Below are 18604 nucleotides of genomic sequence, written 5' to 3'. Positions count from 1 at the left end.
AATGCCAGACACGGTAACAACAAGTACCATCTATTAACGTCTTTTGGTATGACGCGGTCGGGGATCGAACCCCGGACCTTCCGCTCTCCGGGCGGACGCTGTACCACAAGACTACTGAGGCGGCTGGTACATTAAGAATTTATTGTATCATTAGGGTTTAATGTAGCCATGAGTTAATGAAAGACCCGTTAAGATCTGGGTTAGAATAGGTCTTCTAACTTGGTTGATGCATGTCATCGTATCCCAGTTGCGTAGATCAATGCTCATGATGTCAATCACTGGATTGTCTGGTCCAGACTCGATTACTTTTCTGACCACCGTCATATAGTTGGAATATTGCTGAGTGCGGCGTTAAACAACAAAGGAAGAAAGAAAGAAAGTTAATGATGGTTTGATACAACCGAGTCCAGGACAACCGGGTCCAGGGCTTGCACAAAGCGATCTTAGCGCTAAGATGATCGTAACTCCCATACTTTAACATAGGCATACACTAGTCGTAGCGCTAAGATCGCTTTGTGCAAGTGGGCCCTGGACATTACGAATATTCCTTATAAAACGTTGAGTAGTACATATTGTAAGGCCTCCAGGGGTGTTGTGTGTATCTTAATCAAGCATGCAAATATAAGTGTGGGATTAAAGAAGGTCCTCGAGCGTCACCCAAAGGATGGACGACCTAAAGTTACACGTGACATAAATGAACGAGAATTGAATTGCTTTTCTCACATGATACAGACAATTGTTTATTAATGTCTCACTTCTGTACATACATAAAACAATTGTGTACAAATTGACATTGATAGAATGTACAGAGCCATTCAACAGAATTATGAGAGACAAATTATCATAAAATGCATACATATATGCTATAAAGATGATATAGTGAAACGTTATCCATATACAAGATGTTTTCTACGATTAAGAATTAAAAAGCAGACTTTGGCAAGTATAAAACTCACACAAGCATCGCTGAATAAAAACTAAGTTTGTCGATGTTGGGACTATCTAAAAAGATTTGATATTTAGCAATACATTCCCCTGGCCATGGTATAATACTTCGCGGATTTCCTGGTGGAAAACCCCTGTGAGACTGAAAGTAGCACATTGATGTTACCTTCGTGTTGGGATCAAGCAGCGCTTAAAATGAGCTTTCGATGGATACCTTTACATGAACAGAGGGCATGTTACATCCTTCTATTTTGAATAGATATGTTAATTGGAGTCACGTCATAGTGAGTGAGTACGGTTTTACGCCGCTTTTAGCAATATTTCAGCAATATCACGGCGGGGGACACCAGAAATGGGCTTCACACATTGTACCCATGTAGTGAATCGAACCTGGGTCTTCGGCGTGACGAGCTAACGCTTTAACCACTAGGCTACCCGACCGCCCCAAGGGTCACGTCATATATATTATGTACGGGTATGGTATGCAATTTCGACATCTAAATGCTGCTAAATCTCTGATAAAGAAGGTTGCATAGTTAGCCCAGTCGTCGAAGGCGGTGCAATTCGCTGTACAGGGTTGCGTTCCTTGAGCGTGTCAGAAACCTATGATTGTGGATTCGAATCCCGGTTCTCCCAGATTATGTTTCCAGGTTTGTCAGCACCATACCCATGCTCGATGGCTTCATCAAAGTGGTGAACATTTAAGACCCGCATCACCATCATCATCATCATTTTATTATCATAATTCAATATTAAAATAAATATTAATCCATAGTAATAGTTCTGGAAATTACTTCATATCATATTGACAATTTTGTTATCTACCTGCCCTGTAATACGTGGTTGCCCTTCTTGTCTCCACATGATGGGTAAGACATGACCTCTAATCTAACCTACTGACCGCAGCATGCATGTGTGTAGGTATACGGCGGGACTGTAGCTGACATAACCGACTGGAGTACGGGCGACCAGTCTACAGTAAAAACTAAAAAATTGGAAAAACATATAAAGTCTGCGAAAAGAGGCTACCATCTGTCCATCGTATCTAAGTATGTAAAGTATGTTCTCGAATGAATGAAAAACTGGTTACATACAGTTCCTTTAATTTATTTACATTGCATTGACCAAGAATTGCCAGATATATTGTAAGATTCCGGGAGAAAATGCCTCGGTCAATTACCACCGGAAAATATGCTCCCTGGAGAAACTGACCCTTCTCCCCGCCCGAAAAAGAAGAGGCAAAAAGTGACCTTGAGGTTCAAAATTTAAAGAAAACAATAGAAAATTCAAATATTGAACGTTTCCTAGTTCTGTGTTATTTTATTGAAGGGGGAAGGGGTGGGGAGGCACTTTCCCCGGTTGTTTTCCTGATAACATAGAAATTCGCGTACCTTACAAGTAGTGGAGGGTTCCTTTGTTGAGCAGCGATTGATGTCATCAGTTTTACGACATGCCTCTGTTGCCCAGTTTCTGAAGTTTTCACCAGAGGCAACAGAGAGTCGTGTACTGCTGGGTTCAGTCATACTCACTGACACTTCATTTCGGTTCATGAAACCTGTACTTAGTGACATATATATCTTTTATTTACCTGAGCAAGAACCTACAGCAATACATTAACTTGTTATGTTAAACCTGGCATTGGCCCTTACCCAGTATGAAATAATCTGTCAGTGACAAGCACTATTGAAACTTTGATAAGGTCGTGAACCATAACATGTGGTATTTATTTTGATGGAGATTTCCCACGTCTCATTATTATCAGTCATCTCTTATCAGGGGTAACGAGACTAACTCGAAGAACACGTGGGGGTCACGAGCTAACTTCGACAGATATAAATATTGGTGTTACTTCAGCACTCGCCACTTTTTGTGAGGAACCTTACCTACTTGATCACAGTAAGTACATACATATATACTTGACAATAATTGTGATCCTTCAACGGTTTCTGAGTCTGAAACGTTTACTTATACAATCATTAATCACCATCATGTGAAGCAAGTGTTTTCTACTGATGTTCATGGACCAAATTGCAGATTCCATATACTCATTATTATCTTTATTACCAGGGAATTGAATTAAACTATTTTGTAGAATTGTGGCTGTTTCACAAAAATATATTAATTTTGTCATGCATTTTGTGTTAGATGTGGATTTCGTTCATTAGTTAGGATACAAAATACATTCAGTATCCATATGTGCAATTGGCATCTTCCAGAAGATGTGATACTGTTCATCAAAGAGCAGCTAATTATTATTGTAGCTTTGCTTATTTATATATGTCAAGGATGCAGAGAAAGATGTATTCAAATATTTCCTCCATGAACAGATGTTCCGCCTGGCGTTAGCTGTAGTGTTGTTGGGGGTGGCCTTGAGTTTCCGGATTGATCTGGACACAGAGTGGAAGCTGTTCAAGGAGACCCACAATAAGCAGTACACTGACACGGATGAGATCCAGAGGTAGGCTAAAGCAAGCAGACCCAGGGTAGACAGACATGGGCGAGCCAGGAAAAGGGTAGGATCCATAGCATAGGCAGATATGTACAGGGTCAGCAAAAGCAACCAGACACAGAGTAGCCAGACATTGGCAAGCCAGAACAAGGGTAGGATCCATAGCATAGGCAGATATGTACAGTGTCAGCAAAAGCAACCGGACACAGAGTAGCCAGACATTGGCAAGCCAGAACAAGGGTAGGATCCATAGCATAGGCAGATATGTACAGTGTCAGCAAAAGCAACCACACACAGAGTAGCCAGACATTGGCAAGCCAGAAAAAGGGTAGGATCCATAGCATAGGCAGATACAGTGTCAGCAAAAGCAACCACACACAGAGTAGCAGGACAAGGAAAATCCAGGAACAGGGTAGGCATAGCATACACATGGTATGTGGATACGGGGTAGGCAGAAGCAGGGAGACACAGAGTAGCCAGACATGGGTAAGTGGGCAAGCCAGAAATAGGCAGAAGTGGGTGGGGTATACAGAAGCAAGCAGACATAATTCAGACACAGGGTAGGCAGGAATGGGCAAACCAAACAACAGGGTAGGCATGCATGGGATAGGCAGATACAGGGTATAGACACAAGGCAGAGAGACACTGACAAAGGAGAGATAGGTAAGGCAGATAGAGACAGACAGAGGGAAGCAGACATTAGGTAGAGGGACACGTGGAAGGCATACTTGGGGCAGGCCGACCCAGGTTAGATATATGCCTAGCAGATAATGAGTGAAGAGTTGGTAGACAAAGGCAGAGGTAGGAAGAAATCAACAGGATTTCTCACAGTATGGTTCAGCAACAACTACCAACACTTGCAAGCGTCCTTATTTATACTCTTTAAAACGTCACATTTAATCACCATTTTCATTTGTGTAGGCGCATCATTTTCGAGACGAATGTCGATTATATCCAAACACACAACCTGGAGGCCGACAGGGGAGTGCACTCTTACAGACTTGGCGTCAATGAATATGCTGACATGGTGAGTAGCATCAGTTTGAGATTGGTTATGGGGGCAAATTAGGTACATGGAGATGTAAGTAGTTTAGATATATTTTTGATACAGTTTCAAAACAGCATAAGGCATCTCCGTAGAAGTACGAATAGTTTGTTGTCAGGGTGTATTTGGAAATAATCTTTCAAGATATGATTGTCGACATAAATTAGTTCATTTAAAACCGGAATGCGTCTGCATATTCTCCCTTGATGTCCTTCCCAGTCACACAAAGAGTTTATTGCCATGATGAACGGCTACCGCATGGAAATGAAAACCCCATGCTCCCAAGTGTACAGCAACGACTCTGTCGGCGACCTCCCCACACAAGTCGACTGGAGAACCAAGGGCTACGTCACCCCCGTGAAGAACCAGGTTGGTGCTGCCAATAAAACATACTTGAGACAAATATGATACTGTGAGGTTATGATGTTTCATAGATAATGGCAAAGAAAACCGACACCCAATTGAAAAAAAATCATCTGGATTGTGGCAGCTTCTTTTCCGCATACATCTATGTAAATGTTACTGATCAAATATAAAAGCGATAAAACCATTTCTATGTCCATTGTGCGGTTCCGGCTATATCATAGGCTTTTGTTTATGAATCACTTTTCACTTGATATCAGGTGATTGCGATATGGTAAGAATACGCTGCCCCACAAACACATACAAAGCCAAGCCAATTATTCACCTGAAAAAAACAAACCTATGGATCAAGTCAAAATAGAGAATTGCATCAGATATTATTTTACTGATTTCAAAATTTGGATATGTCGCTTACATGTTTACTATTAAGAATTTTGAAAGCTTTTTGAGAACTTGAATGTTGTAACCCTAAGCGAACACTTTTCGAGTAAGAGTCCTGTGACGATTTTTGAAATCTCTAGGGAAAGAGCATGCGCAAATGTGCCTCAAAAGTTAAAGTGTAGAGCTGGAGCTGCTGGACTATTACATAAAGGGAAAGTTGACAATTCGAAAATTGAAGTCATCCCTCTTGCCATACAGTCTTGTTGATTGTTTTGTTTTTGTCCAACAAAGTAATATTCCTTACTCCAGAAACAATGTGGTTCCTGCTGGGCTTTCTCCACCACTGGCTCCCTTGAGGGACAGCACTTCAAGAAGGAGGGCAAACTGGTTTCTCTGTCAGAACAGAACCTGGTTGACTGCTCCAGGAAAGAAGGTGAATAAATGAATCAGGACAGATATCTTGAATCAGTACAGACATCCTAACCGGAGTCTCACTATGTTCAAGTTAATGGATGTTTTCTTCCAAGCCTGTCTTTGTCTACTTGTCTACCCTATATATACTTGTCTTCTAAATGAGCAAGATCGATAATCAAAGTCAATCATGGAATCTCCTGCAGGCACCAATCGTCTTTTACTCTGTCCAGTCAGCTATAAATAGGAGTCAGTTACTGTGCAAGTTGTGTAGACACGGACATCAACCTCTCCTCTCTCTGTTCCAGGCAACATGGGATGTGAAGGTGGTTTGATGGACCAGGCCTTCAAGTACATCAAGGTCAACAAGGGTATTGATACTGAGATCAGCTATCCATACAGAGCAAAGGTAAGAACATTCGTCTACAGATTATATATAATGTCAGTGTAAAGACATTGAGCTATATATTGAATCTAATTAAGATAGATTATTAATTGATATTTTTTTCACAACACCCGTCTTACAATGACAGATCCATTTCCCGAGGGAAAGCTGTAACCTTTATAATATTTAACATGCAAACCTTTCATTTTCTAGGTTTTCTACTTCTAATTTTTCTCTTGAAAGTTTTGATAATTCTGTTTTTAAATGTGTATGACATTTGTTAAATTGCAATTCTATCAATGTGTCTCAGCATATGTAATCCAACAATGGACACTTTCTTGAATATTTTTGGTACAGAAAGTCCATCACGAAACGAAAAAACAATGCTACTTTCATGGTTCTCCTTTCAGAATGGAAAATGCCACTTCAAGCGTGCCGATGTTGGTGCAACCGACACTGGTGCTGTCGACATTAAGAAAGACTCAGAGGAGTCCCTCCAGCACGCTGTGGCTCAGGTGGGCCCCATCGCTGTCGCCATCGACGCCAGTCACCCATCATTCCAGCTGTACAAGAGTGGAGTTTATGATGAGAAGAAATGCAGCTCCAAGATGCTTGACCACGGTGTCCTTGCAGTTGGATATGGTGCTGAGGGTGGCAGTGACTACTGGTTGGTGAAGAACAGGTGCGTGGTGTAGGGCAACTTTGAGTCAATTCTAGGCGGCGCGGTGAAATGAAATGGGGTTTAACGTCGTATTCTGGACTATTACACTCATTTTACGACGTGCATGCACGTGTGTGTGGCTGCGTGTACCAGTCCGGACTAATGTCGGTGTTTGATGTTTGTTTTCACATGACTACCACTCAGACACAATATACTGGCTCCGAGCCGACCAGCCTATTATCCGAGCTCCAGGCAGGGTAGAAACAAATACCATCTTTTTAAGTCTTTTGGTATGATGCGGTCATGGATCGAATCATCGACCTTCCGCTCTCCGGGTAGACACCCAATCCACTAGAACACGGAGGCTGTGTCAATTAAACTGATTACATGAGATCATTTGATCACTGTTTTTTCGGAGTTCTTGTTGAAGCCCTACACTGTATTAAAAATAGTTTTCGTCTTGCATTTTCTCCGATTGTATTTGTCATGCCGTTAGAGAGTTGTACACATTTCGGTATTGTTGTGTTGCAGCTGGGGCGAGACCTGGGGAATGCAGGGATACATCATGATGTCCAGGAACAAGGAGAACCAGTGCGGTATCGCCACCCAGGCCAGCTACCCAACAGTCTAAACAACATGGCCGTTAAACCCGGTCTCACTCAGATCTCATCTCAGGACACTGCGAGATCTCGTCGTGGATACATGTGTTCTTGTTTCCGTTTTCTGTCTGTGATGTCGTGATTTGTAGTAACGGATTGCACTTTTATATGTGAATAAAATATATTTTAGTAATAACTTAATGTTGATCATCATTGACACTTTTTCCTATCAGTTTTTGTTCAACGTATAGCAACTTCACGGGTCCAGGAATGCACATGATTCCGTGTCTTATCACTAACATCAAATATATATTGACCAATTCATGGCAGTTATACCCGTCTCACTTCGATCTCATCTCAAGGCACTCGTGGATACACGTACTCGTGCGTTCAAGTTTCCTGTGATGTAAAAACCAAAGCGTACGTTTATATGTAAATATATACTATTTTGATAATAACTTTGAATATTGTGCTCTTAATGAATATAGTTGCGACGAAATTGTTTACTTCATACATTCGCAGGTTCAATAATATGCGTCCCATATCTTTTAACATTGAAATCAAAGAGTATAAATGACGACCAGACGAGGCAAATCTTTTGGAAGAGTTATTACACAACATACCTTCTTAATTCCACCATCATTAAAGGATTCATAATTGCATATAATATGCTTTTATAGACACAGAAACATTCATATGCTACATATTTAGCGTCAAAACGTTGGTTGAAATATACATAACATCATACATGATTATAAAAGCCACAAAATCCTTTCGACATTCATCAGACATCATTGTACGATTCCGACTATATCGATATTCCGATCTATATGTTTATGAACCACTATTAACCACTGGACCTGTGAAGATCCGGGGTAGAATAGGTCTTCAGCAACCCATGCTTACCACAAAAGGCGACTATGCTAGTCGTAAGAGGCGACTAACGGGATCGGGTGGTCAGGTTCGCTGACTTGGTTGATGCATGTCATCGTATCCCAATTGCGTGGATCGATGCACATGATGTCTATCACTGGATTGTCTGGTCCAGATTCGATTATTTACAGACCGCCGCCATATGGCTTGGATATTGCTGAGTGCGGCGTTAAACAACAAACAAACAAACAAACAAACACAACAGACCAACCAAGACCAACCATTAACCACTGATGATACCAGGTCATCGGGAAAATGTGAGCGCATCCTGCCCCACCGGTGGCACCCGTCACAAACACACGCAACAGCAAGTTGTTCACCTGAACAACAAAACACGGGAACATATGATAGGGAATTGTATCGGACATAAATAATCCTTGTCACTGGATACCCAGTTCTTGTCAAAGGGATACCCATGTAACTTTGTTTCTGACTATAAACTGTAACACTATATGGGACAACTGGATACCCAGGTGCATTGACTACCGTAGGTCACGCCTCTACATCCATGACATGTCATCACCATGAACCTTTGAACTTTTGAAGTTTTGTTATGGTCATCAACAAAATCGGTAAACGCTATATCGTGTCACTGGATTCTTTTCAGACCACCGTCGTATGGCAGAAGTAATATTGTGCTACGTTCGACAACAAACAACTAGTTGCCTGTTTATGCAGATTGTTATGTGTGGCGGGTGTTACCGATAGAGCAGGACATACTTACTCTTTTGCGAAGACCTGGTGTCAGCACTGATTTTCAGTGATCCATTTATATAGTTTCACTTCTATTTTGCTTTTTACGCCAAATGGAATCTGTTTCGGCAGATAATCGAGACAGGCTATTCTCTGTCGTTGACGTTTTACATTCAATGTCAGTACAGTATATCAAACAGTACAAAAACAGAACTTTAATTTTATAACCACCTATACATTTGCAGAAGAAGCCAGAGTGAGTTAAAACAGAACATGCCGAATGTCTTTCCAAGGTGTCTTGACAGGAGAGGATATACATGTTACATGCATTTTGATGGCATGGACACATATGATGTTATATGAGTTGTGACAGGATGGATGCAAACGTTACATGCATTTTGACAGGATGGACACACATTATGTTATGTGAGTTTTAATAGGACGGACACACGTAATTGTATTTGAGTTGTGACAGGATGGTTGCAAGAGACACTGAATTTTGATACGATGGCTACATAAGATGAAAAATGGGTTTCTATGGGATGGATGCACATGATGTTACAAGAGTTGTGACAGGATGGATACACATATACAGCACATTTGAAGGCACATTCGAGCATGCTCCTTCCGTGGAGATTTCAAAGATCGTCACAGTAAATTAAATCGATCAGGGTTATAACATTCAAGTTCTCAATAACGCTTTCAAAATGTTTCATGGTAGACATGTGAGGGACATATCAAATTTGGAATCCAGTGAAATAATATCTGATGCTATTCTCTATTTTGACTTGTTCCATATGTTCCCGTGTTTTTTTTCAGGTGAAGAATGGGCATGGCTTTGCATGTGTTTGTGACGGATACCAACCAGAAGTTCTCTGATGCAAAATACCCGTTCGGTTTTGTCATGAATGGTAAACAGTATTGTTGTGTGACCAAATGACAAACACTGTAAAGTTTGTTGTTATTTGTGCAATTTGCAACTTCCTCACATCACAAAGTGAGACTGAATAGATGAAGACTGCATTGTCGGAAACAGGGTATTCAGTAAATTATGTTGCTACTTGTGCAGCCTGCAAGCACCTCTCATCACAAAAAGGAAACGGAAAGTTGAATATGAAATGGTCAACGTGTTCATCATCTCATCAGTGAGGACAACATGACAAAAAAAGCAAAGTTTTATAAACGTTAAGGTTTTAACAACCATGTTGTAGTCACAACATAATAGGGGCGGTCGGGTAGCCTATTGGATAAAGCGTTCGCTCGTCACGCAGAAGACCCGGGTTCGATTCCCGACATGGGTACAATGTGTGAAGCCCATTTCTGGTGTCCCCCGCCGTGATATTGCTGGAATATTGCTAAAGAGGCGTAAAACCAAACTCACTCACAACATAATACAGTCTTCATAATAAAGTTCCTCACATTGACTTTTCAACACATTTAATATATAAATAATTGACATTACAGTTTTATTTACAATTTGACAAAGTTCACCAAAATGGCAGCAGTTTGAACTGGTCACAGATAACCACGTATTCTAACCAAGTCTGGTCGTCTTTGACATAGAATGCATGACTTTCCACTGAGGAAAAAAAAATATCCCAAAGACATCCTATTTACATGGTATTTACAAATGTTCTCTACCAATTTTCTCTAATAATAAGTATTATTTTTGGTATTCCCAAGCACCAACCAAGGTCATTGGGCAACTGAAAAAATCACAAACCCTAATGAGATCCTAATCAAACCAGTGAAATAATATCTGAAGTAATTCTCTACTTTGACTTGTTCTATATGTCCCCATGTTTTTTTTCAGTGACAGGATTGATGCACACGTTAAATGAATTTTGATAGGATTGATACACATGATGTCATTGGGCAATTGAGAAAATGTGATGGAATGGATGCAAGCTACATGAATTGTGATAGGATGGAAAGGCTACACAAGATCCTACATGAATTGTAATAGGATGGATACACGTTACATGAGTTTTGATGGAGAGGCTACACAATATCTTACGTGAATTGTAATAGGATGGATACACGTTACATGAGTTTTGATGGAGAGGCTACACAATATCTTACATGAATTGTAATAGGATGGATACACGTTACATGAGTTTTGATGGAGAGGCTACACAAGATCCTACATGAAATGTAATAGGATGGATACACGTTACATGAGTTTTGATGGAGAGACTACACAATATCTTACATGAATTGTAATAGGATGGATACACGTTACATGAGTTTTGATGGAGAGGCTACACAAGATCTTACATAAATTGTGATAGGATGGATACACGTTACATGAGTTTTGATGGAGAGGCTACACAAGATCTTACATGAAATGTAATAGGATGGATACACGTTACATGAGTTTTGATGGAGAGGCTACACAAGATCTTACATGAATTGTGATAGGATGGATACACGTTACATGAGTTTTGATGGAGAGGCTACACAAGATCTTACATGAAATGTAATAGGATGGATACACGTTACATGAGTTTTGATGGAGAGGCTACACAAGATCTTACATGAATTGTGATAGAATGGATACACGTTACATGAGTTTTGATGGAGAGGCTACACAAGATCTTACATGAATTGTAATAGGATGGATTTCATTTGTTTTGAATCAAGAAATCCATGCCCTACTTACTTTTTGTCAAATGTATTTGCAATAAATGCATGTGAATGTATTGCTATCAATGTATGCATTTAATTAATACACGACCCTAAAGTTTATTAATTGATTTTCTCAGCATATAACTTGAACAGTTGGAAACAGGGACATCTACACTACATATACATTTACAGGAAACAAATGACACAAACAACCTGTGGATATTAATATTAATTATTAATATTGATTTTTCAAGCGATAGAGAACAGTTTTCCGTGGGTCAGTTGTCCCGATACCCATCCAATGTATCAATATCCACAGGAAATATGCAGCTTCAAAACCCTCGAGTTTTCTGTTCACTGACGGTAGATCTCACTTATTTATTTTGCTATCTCAGGATAACGGGAATATTGACCTCATTTAGAAAACTATGGACAATGTTTACTTGGATGTAATCGATATGTGTAATGTACCTCAACATCACAACTTGAAGATCTCAAATCTCGTGGTTCAGCCACGAGGTCCTCGGATCACGGGATGATAGGGAGGATATAAGAACAGCCACGTCTCTCGGCCTCACTCACAGTTCCGAGATCAAGTCCTACACACCCACAAAGGTAAGCCATGAGAGTTTTAAATATTTAAGTGTCACTGTAACATTTTAAAGATCTCTTCTCATGTACTGATAGAAATAAATAAAATGCAAGAATCGAATGCTTCATTTATGTTGCAATTACATTAATATTGTTGTTTGGATATTGTCTCTGGGTCAATGTTTTTCTAAAGTGCGAACAAAGAGCAGCGAGTTGCCCGTTTGCAATCATTTCCAATTACACATTTTTTAAACCTCTTCAGCTGTATGGATATACAGAACTGGCTGAAATATGATAATCACCATCATAGGGTGTAATAACAAGACTATATACTAGTATACAAACAGTAATTGATTGCATGTCATATACCGTGAATACTACTTCGATCGCAAGGAACTGAAATTCAGGGTATGTGGAATAGTATGATTGTTAAAACGTTCACTATTCACATTGATGTCCGGGTTTCGATTCTCCATATGGGTGGAATATCTGCTGACAATACCCACTAACTAATATTAGTACTCATAGTGTTGCATTCTTCACACAGGATGTTCTTTTATGATCTATACTTTGATGTATGACACAACATCATATTGAAGTCATGGTTATTACATGGTACAATAAATAAGGCAATGTGTGAAACATATATTTCTTGAATGTTCTAGATGTTGCGTTTTGTCGTGTTCGCTGCTGTTGTCGTGGCGGCTCTAGCCATGCCTCCCATGGAGTGGGAGCTGTTCAAGAAGACACATAACAAACAGTACGACTTCAGCGAGGAAATGTTCAGGTCAGTTATACTAAGTATTTCCAATAATGGCCCTGTTATGCTTCAAACGTAAACAGTTGAATGGTACATGATACAGACATCAACGCTGACCCAGCGATTCGTGACACCGCATAGAAATTCCAAATAGGTTATAGCCAACGTATCAGGTGAATGAGAAAGGTTTGCCCCACGCATCTAATTGTCTTTGCCCTACTCTGTGTGAATGTGCAGTAAGGCAGGGAACGGGCAGTGTGTATGAGTATCAGTGATTGGTGTTATGGGTTTGAGATACATCGAATTGTTCGATCTACATGTATTCTAGATGGTACATACAAGCACAGCCGCTATGGAACCCTTTGGAACAAACATGGGATGTTAACCTATTTGTCTGTAGATTAGTTCGTTGTAGAGGAAAACCTCGGGCGAAGCACTTCGATCGTTTTCACAAAAGAATTGTGAAGATGAGTTTATATTTGATTTATTAATACATCACTGCGGCTTAGCGAAGGAGTAAGCACATACACCGAAACGTTGTGTTCCTCACAATAAAGAAGTTGACATCCATAAATTTTCTTCTTCATGTGTATCACTTCTAAATGCCTGTCAAAGACTTACCCTCTCAATTGACACATTTGACTGGTTTCCAGACGATCCATCTATGAGCACAATGTTATGGTGATCAAGACGCACAATGCCAAATACGACCAGGGAAAGCAAACCTTCAAACTTGGTGTAAATCAGTTCGCTGACTGGGTGAGTAGCTACAAGAACTGCTTCTATATTCAGATGAGAATATAAAATATAAATGTTTAAACGTTTAAAGTATCTGAATTCATAACGCCGTTATGCATGAAAATATATATCATATGTGAATTTCTATATCTTTGGTTTCGTTTTGCTGTGAAAATCATACAAATTAGATTCCAGGGTAGTATTTGTTCATATAGGGACAGTATTTCTTTAATTGTGCTCCTCTCACAGACCACTGGTGAGTTCGCCTACTACATGAACGGATACCGCATGAGCAACTTCACCCGCCACTCCTCCGTGGTACACAGAGCCAGAGACGTAGAACTGCCCACCATGGTAGACTGGAGACAGGAGGGGTACGTCACTCCCGTCAAGAACCAGGTGAGGATAGTTTATTTTATTTCACTTTACGAAATTACCCAGTCGCACCAGATATCATTAGAAGAAGTGTGGCCTTGTCTTTGTATTCTGTCACCTCAAAGTCAGGTTGTTACCTTAATACTGTGTACATCTTACAAATTGTAAGTGCAAGAGAATCCGCTGAGACAGATTCTATTTGGCACAAAAGACCAAACTAACCTCGCACGCGTTAAGAAGCTGGGCCCCGTTCCACAAAGCAATCTTAGCGCTTCGATTGTCGTAAGTCAGTGTTAAAGAATGGGAGCTACGATCGACTTAGCACTAAGATCGCTTTGTGGAACGGGGCCCAGGTGAGGAAACGAATGTAAATAGTTTGTCAACCAATATCATCAGAGATATGTTTCCAGACAGAATATGTCGAAACCTGTCTTTGCATGTTGGAAAGTTGTTTCTCAAAGTGCGGCTGTTACTTTAATAATATGTACATCTTACAACCTACGAAACCAAGAACTGACATATCTCCCCATCCCTTCCAGAAACAATGCGGCTCTTGCTGGTCTTTCTCCGCCACTGGCTCCTTGGAGGGACAACACTTCAAGTCGACCGGCAAGCTGGTGTCCCTGTCGGAACAAAATCTGATGGACTGCTCCAAACCCGAAGGTGAGTAACTCATATGGTTTATCGTCCATGAGTATCTTTAGGCGGAACCTTTTAGAGATTGAACACTTACTGTTAAACCTTTGAAATACCTGCACAGCGATAAATCTGCTTTTTGCACCCATAAGTTCTCATTGAGGGTTCTTCTTATTAGATTTAGAGAACACGTTTGGTTACAAACGTTCCTGAGATGTTCAATAAAGATGTCTCCGCATGTTTAAATTCTGGTACTAAACAGCTCTGACCGTGACTGTTTTGCAGGTAACATGGGATGTCAGGGTGGTTTGATGGACCAGGCCTTTGAATACATTAAGTTGAACAACGGTGTTGACACCGAGGAGAGCTACCCCTACAAGGCAAAGGTAGGAGTGATCCCGTTACAGATGGTGCCTCATTCCTCTGCTGACAAGTAGCTTCTCGTGATAATTGTCTACTTTGACACGACTTACTACTTTGTATGTATGTTGCAGAACGGCAAGTGCCATTTCAAGCGTGAAAACGTGGGCGCCACCGACACTGGTTTCGTTGACGTCGAGAAAGATAATGAAATGGCCCTACAGAATGCTGCCGCAACCATCGGGCCAATCTCCGTCGCCATCGACGCCAGCAAGCAGTCCTTCCAGCTGTACGAGAGCGGTGTATACAGGTAGAAACAAAGGACACACTGCTGTAAAGATTCCAAAGATTAGGCTAGTGGAAGTATAAGCAACCATCTGCATGATTTTAGACAAAATGATATGTCCAAAAGAGAAAATAACATATATAAAGTTAGCCATCTTCAAACAACTTACCCATAACTGGATTCTTAGAAGAAAACACGTGCTAATCATTACTCGTAGAACATATACATGTCCTTCATGATTGGATCTGGCAAGTGTAGACCTCAGAAGAATGAATGAGTGTGGTTTTACGCCGCTTTTAGCAATGTTCCGGCAATATCATGGTGGGGGACACCAGAAATGGGCTTCACAAATTGTACCCATGTCAGGAATCGAACCCGGGTCGAGCGAACGCTTTAACCACTAGGCTACCCTACCGCCCCTCAGAAGAAAGAAGTAACACGTTAAAACAAAATCACAAAATCACAAAATACCCAATCAATTTCTAATAAACAACAAAGAACCTACACTTTACAGGTGTTCCTAGGGCATTTTGTGATGATGAATTTATTTTATTTGTTCAGTTAACCTTGTGTGATAAGGCCTTTTGTTCTGTTGCTAGCGACCCCGAGTGCAGCAGCACCCAGCTGGATCACGGAGTCCTGGTTGTTGGATACGGCACCGATATGGACAAGGACTACTGGCTTGTCAAGAATAGGTGAGTCATCACTGGATTGTCTGGTCCGGACTCGATTATGTACAGACCGCTGTCATATAGCTGGGATATTGTAGCGTGCGGCGTAAAACAACAAACCAACCAACTAACTACAATGTGCCTTTCCCATTAATAACATTTTGGAATACGAGAACTGACAATAGTTCTTACTGAATTTTAGTATCATGTAACTTGTAAACATATCCCGTTGCTAAAACTGTAGGTTCTGCAAGACCTGTAAAGAAGTACACTATTTAATATTGACATTCTTTTAATATGACACTTTGCTGCATATGATTATGATCATGATTATCATTTCAGCTGGGGCGAATCGTGGGGCATGGAGGGCTACATCAAGATGGCAAGAAACATGAACAACATGTGCGGCATTGCCACCTCCGCCAGCTACCCAACTGTGTAAACTGCAGCTGTCACCACATAAGATGTCCACACTGAGACATTGTTGGTCAAGATCTGTAGAATGATCCGGCAATGTGTAACTTTTTTTTCCAATAAAATATTCATTATCAAAGAACGAAATAGTTTCATTTTTTTAGCTCCATCCTTTTCAACTCAAACTTGTCATATAGACATGATCGCACACATACACGTAAAAGTTGCAGCGCCGTCACATAGCTGGACTATTGCTGAGTGTGGCCTTACAACTGAAAGCTGCACATGTTCATGCATGATAGTAATAGTCCCGTGATGGGACCTTTAGCAAGCTGACAACGTAAGGATGTCATCTGTGGGATTACGTGAGGTGAAATGGGGTTTGACGTCGCGTCCAAGATTATGGCACTTATATAGCGACGTGCATGCACGTGTATGTGTGTGTGTGTGTGGCTGCTTGTACTAGTCCGGATTGATGCCGATTTATAGTGCTAGCACACTGAGATACCATGCCGCAGTTTAACATGAATACTCACTCAGACACAGTATATCGTCTTTTCGTATGACGCGACTGGGATCGAACCCCGGATCTTCCGCTCTCTGGGCGGACGCTCTTCCATTAGACCACGGAGGCGGTCTCTGTGGGATGACTCCACGCCATGCTACATTAGTAAACACATGGTATTAGGTACAGATATATTGTGTCTGTAACTTGGTCAAATACACCATTTCATCTGATCTTAATGCCGAGTGCTAGGCAGGGTAACAAAAAAAAAAGTCTTTCGGTATGACGCGCTCGGGGATCAAACCAACAACCTTCAGCTCTCCGAGGAGACACTCTACCGACATTCATCAAAGTTATTAAGGCAACTAAGGGCATTAGGATAGACTTCATTTATAAGGAAATAAATTTTCTTTCCTTATTGGACTGACCTCATGCTTACTTCACGAGTCTATTCTGGTTAATTTGCATGACTGTCATTATAAACCGAATCGTATTCGGTCAAAAGCTTACCATAATAGTCACAGCCATTCAATAAATAAGCATAAAATTCAGAACGATTCAAGTGCCCTAGCATAACATTCTTAACTATTCAGGGGCGGTCGGGTAGCCTAGTGGTTATAGCGTTCGCTCGTCACGCCGAAGACCCGGGTTCGATTCCCGACATGGGTACAATGTGTGAAGCCCTTTTCTGGTGTCCCCCGCCGTGATATTGCTGGAATATTGCTAAAAGAGGCGTAAAACCAAACTCACTCACTCTTAACTATTCAAGTGGCTTAGCATAATATCCAGAGCCATTCCAGTGACTTACAGTTAGTATAATATTCTGAGACATTCAAGTGATTTAAGCATAATATTTTGAGCCATTCAATTGACTTGGAATAATATTCAGATGATTTCAGATGATATTCAGAGCCAATTTAGTTACTTAGCTTAATATTCAGAGCAATTCAAGTAACCTGGTATAATATTCTGAGCCATTGAAGTGACTTAGGGTAATAAGCTGCTTGTACTAGTCCGGTTCTATATTGTCAGCCCTTATATTGAGATACAATGCCACACTTTAACACGGATGCCCAAAACAGACACGGACCGACCAGCCCTTGTTTTGGCCCCTTTATACCAAGTTCAAGGTAGGGTAACAACAAGTACCATCTGCTAACATATTTTGGTATGACGCGGCAGGGGATCGAACCCTCGACTTCCGCTCTACTGTCGGACGAGGGGCGGGAAGCAGTCGTCTAAGGCGACGCGATTCGCTGTGCAGAGTTACATCCCTTGGGTACGCCAGAAACCCATGATCGTGGGTTCGAATCCAGGTTCGCCCCGATTATCTTTCTAGGTTTGTCAGCACCATACCCGAGCTCGTGGGTTTCACCGGAATGGTAAACGTCTGAGACGTGCATCACTTCGGGCTTTCCTCCCACATTAAGTTGACACGCCGTGATATAACTGGAATACTGTTAAAAGCGGCGTTAAACCCAACTCACTCACTCACTCTTTCAGAGGCTTTATCCATCAGACCACAGTTCATGATTCTACCATGCGGACACTTTATTTTGCTTGACTTTACCACTTTCCCTCAAAGGGATTTTTGTTATTTTGTGAATGCAACCAGAACCCAACACAATGCAGTATAGTTAAAGGCAGAAAGTATAACTGGTCCTATCTCCGCATTTCTTAATTTTTTTAATCACAAGCACTTTTGAAACATTGATTAGATTGTGAACTCACATGTGGTGCACATCTCATGGATGTCAGTTGACTCTTATCGCGGG

The 18604-nt window shown here is 40.9% G+C and overlaps 2 protein-coding genes across 2 annotated transcripts; both read left to right on the top strand.

Annotated features, from left to right (window-relative positions):
• Positions 1-2741: 2741 nt before the first annotated feature.
• Positions 2742-7429, top strand: LOC139463846 (cathepsin L-like peptidase). Its single transcript, XM_071245218.1, has 8 exons — positions 2742-2841; positions 3273-3403; positions 4316-4421; positions 4659-4808; positions 5493-5616; positions 5903-6003; positions 6390-6661; positions 7172-7429. Exons 2-8 carry the CDS (start codon positions 3273-3275, stop codon positions 7269-7271), a joined length of 984 nt encoding a protein of 327 aa, XP_071101319.1. The 5' UTR covers positions 2742-2841; the 3' UTR covers positions 7272-7429.
• A 4601-nt stretch (positions 7430-12030) lies between these two features.
• On the top strand, positions 12031-16416 carry LOC139463847 (procathepsin L-like). Its single transcript, XM_071245220.1, has 9 exons — positions 12031-12108; positions 12750-12871; positions 13498-13603; positions 13832-13981; positions 14497-14620; positions 14879-14979; positions 15088-15263; positions 15839-15934; positions 16253-16416. The coding sequence occupies exons 2-9, from the start codon at positions 12750-12752 to the stop codon at positions 16350-16352; spliced, it is 975 nt and encodes a 324-aa protein (XP_071101321.1). The 5' UTR covers positions 12031-12108; the 3' UTR covers positions 16353-16416.
• Positions 16417-18604: the final 2188 nt, after the last annotated feature.

This window comes from Haliotis cracherodii, unplaced genomic scaffold, assembly GCF_022045235.1.
Source record: "Haliotis cracherodii isolate W230 unplaced genomic scaffold, xgHalCrac1.p SCAF_16, whole genome shotgun sequence".
NCBI classification, from domain to species: domain Eukaryota; kingdom Metazoa; phylum Mollusca; class Gastropoda; order Lepetellida; family Haliotidae; genus Haliotis; species Haliotis cracherodii.
The sequence above is the reverse complement of the archived record's forward strand: the minus strand, read 5'-3'. Positions and strand labels throughout refer to the sequence as shown.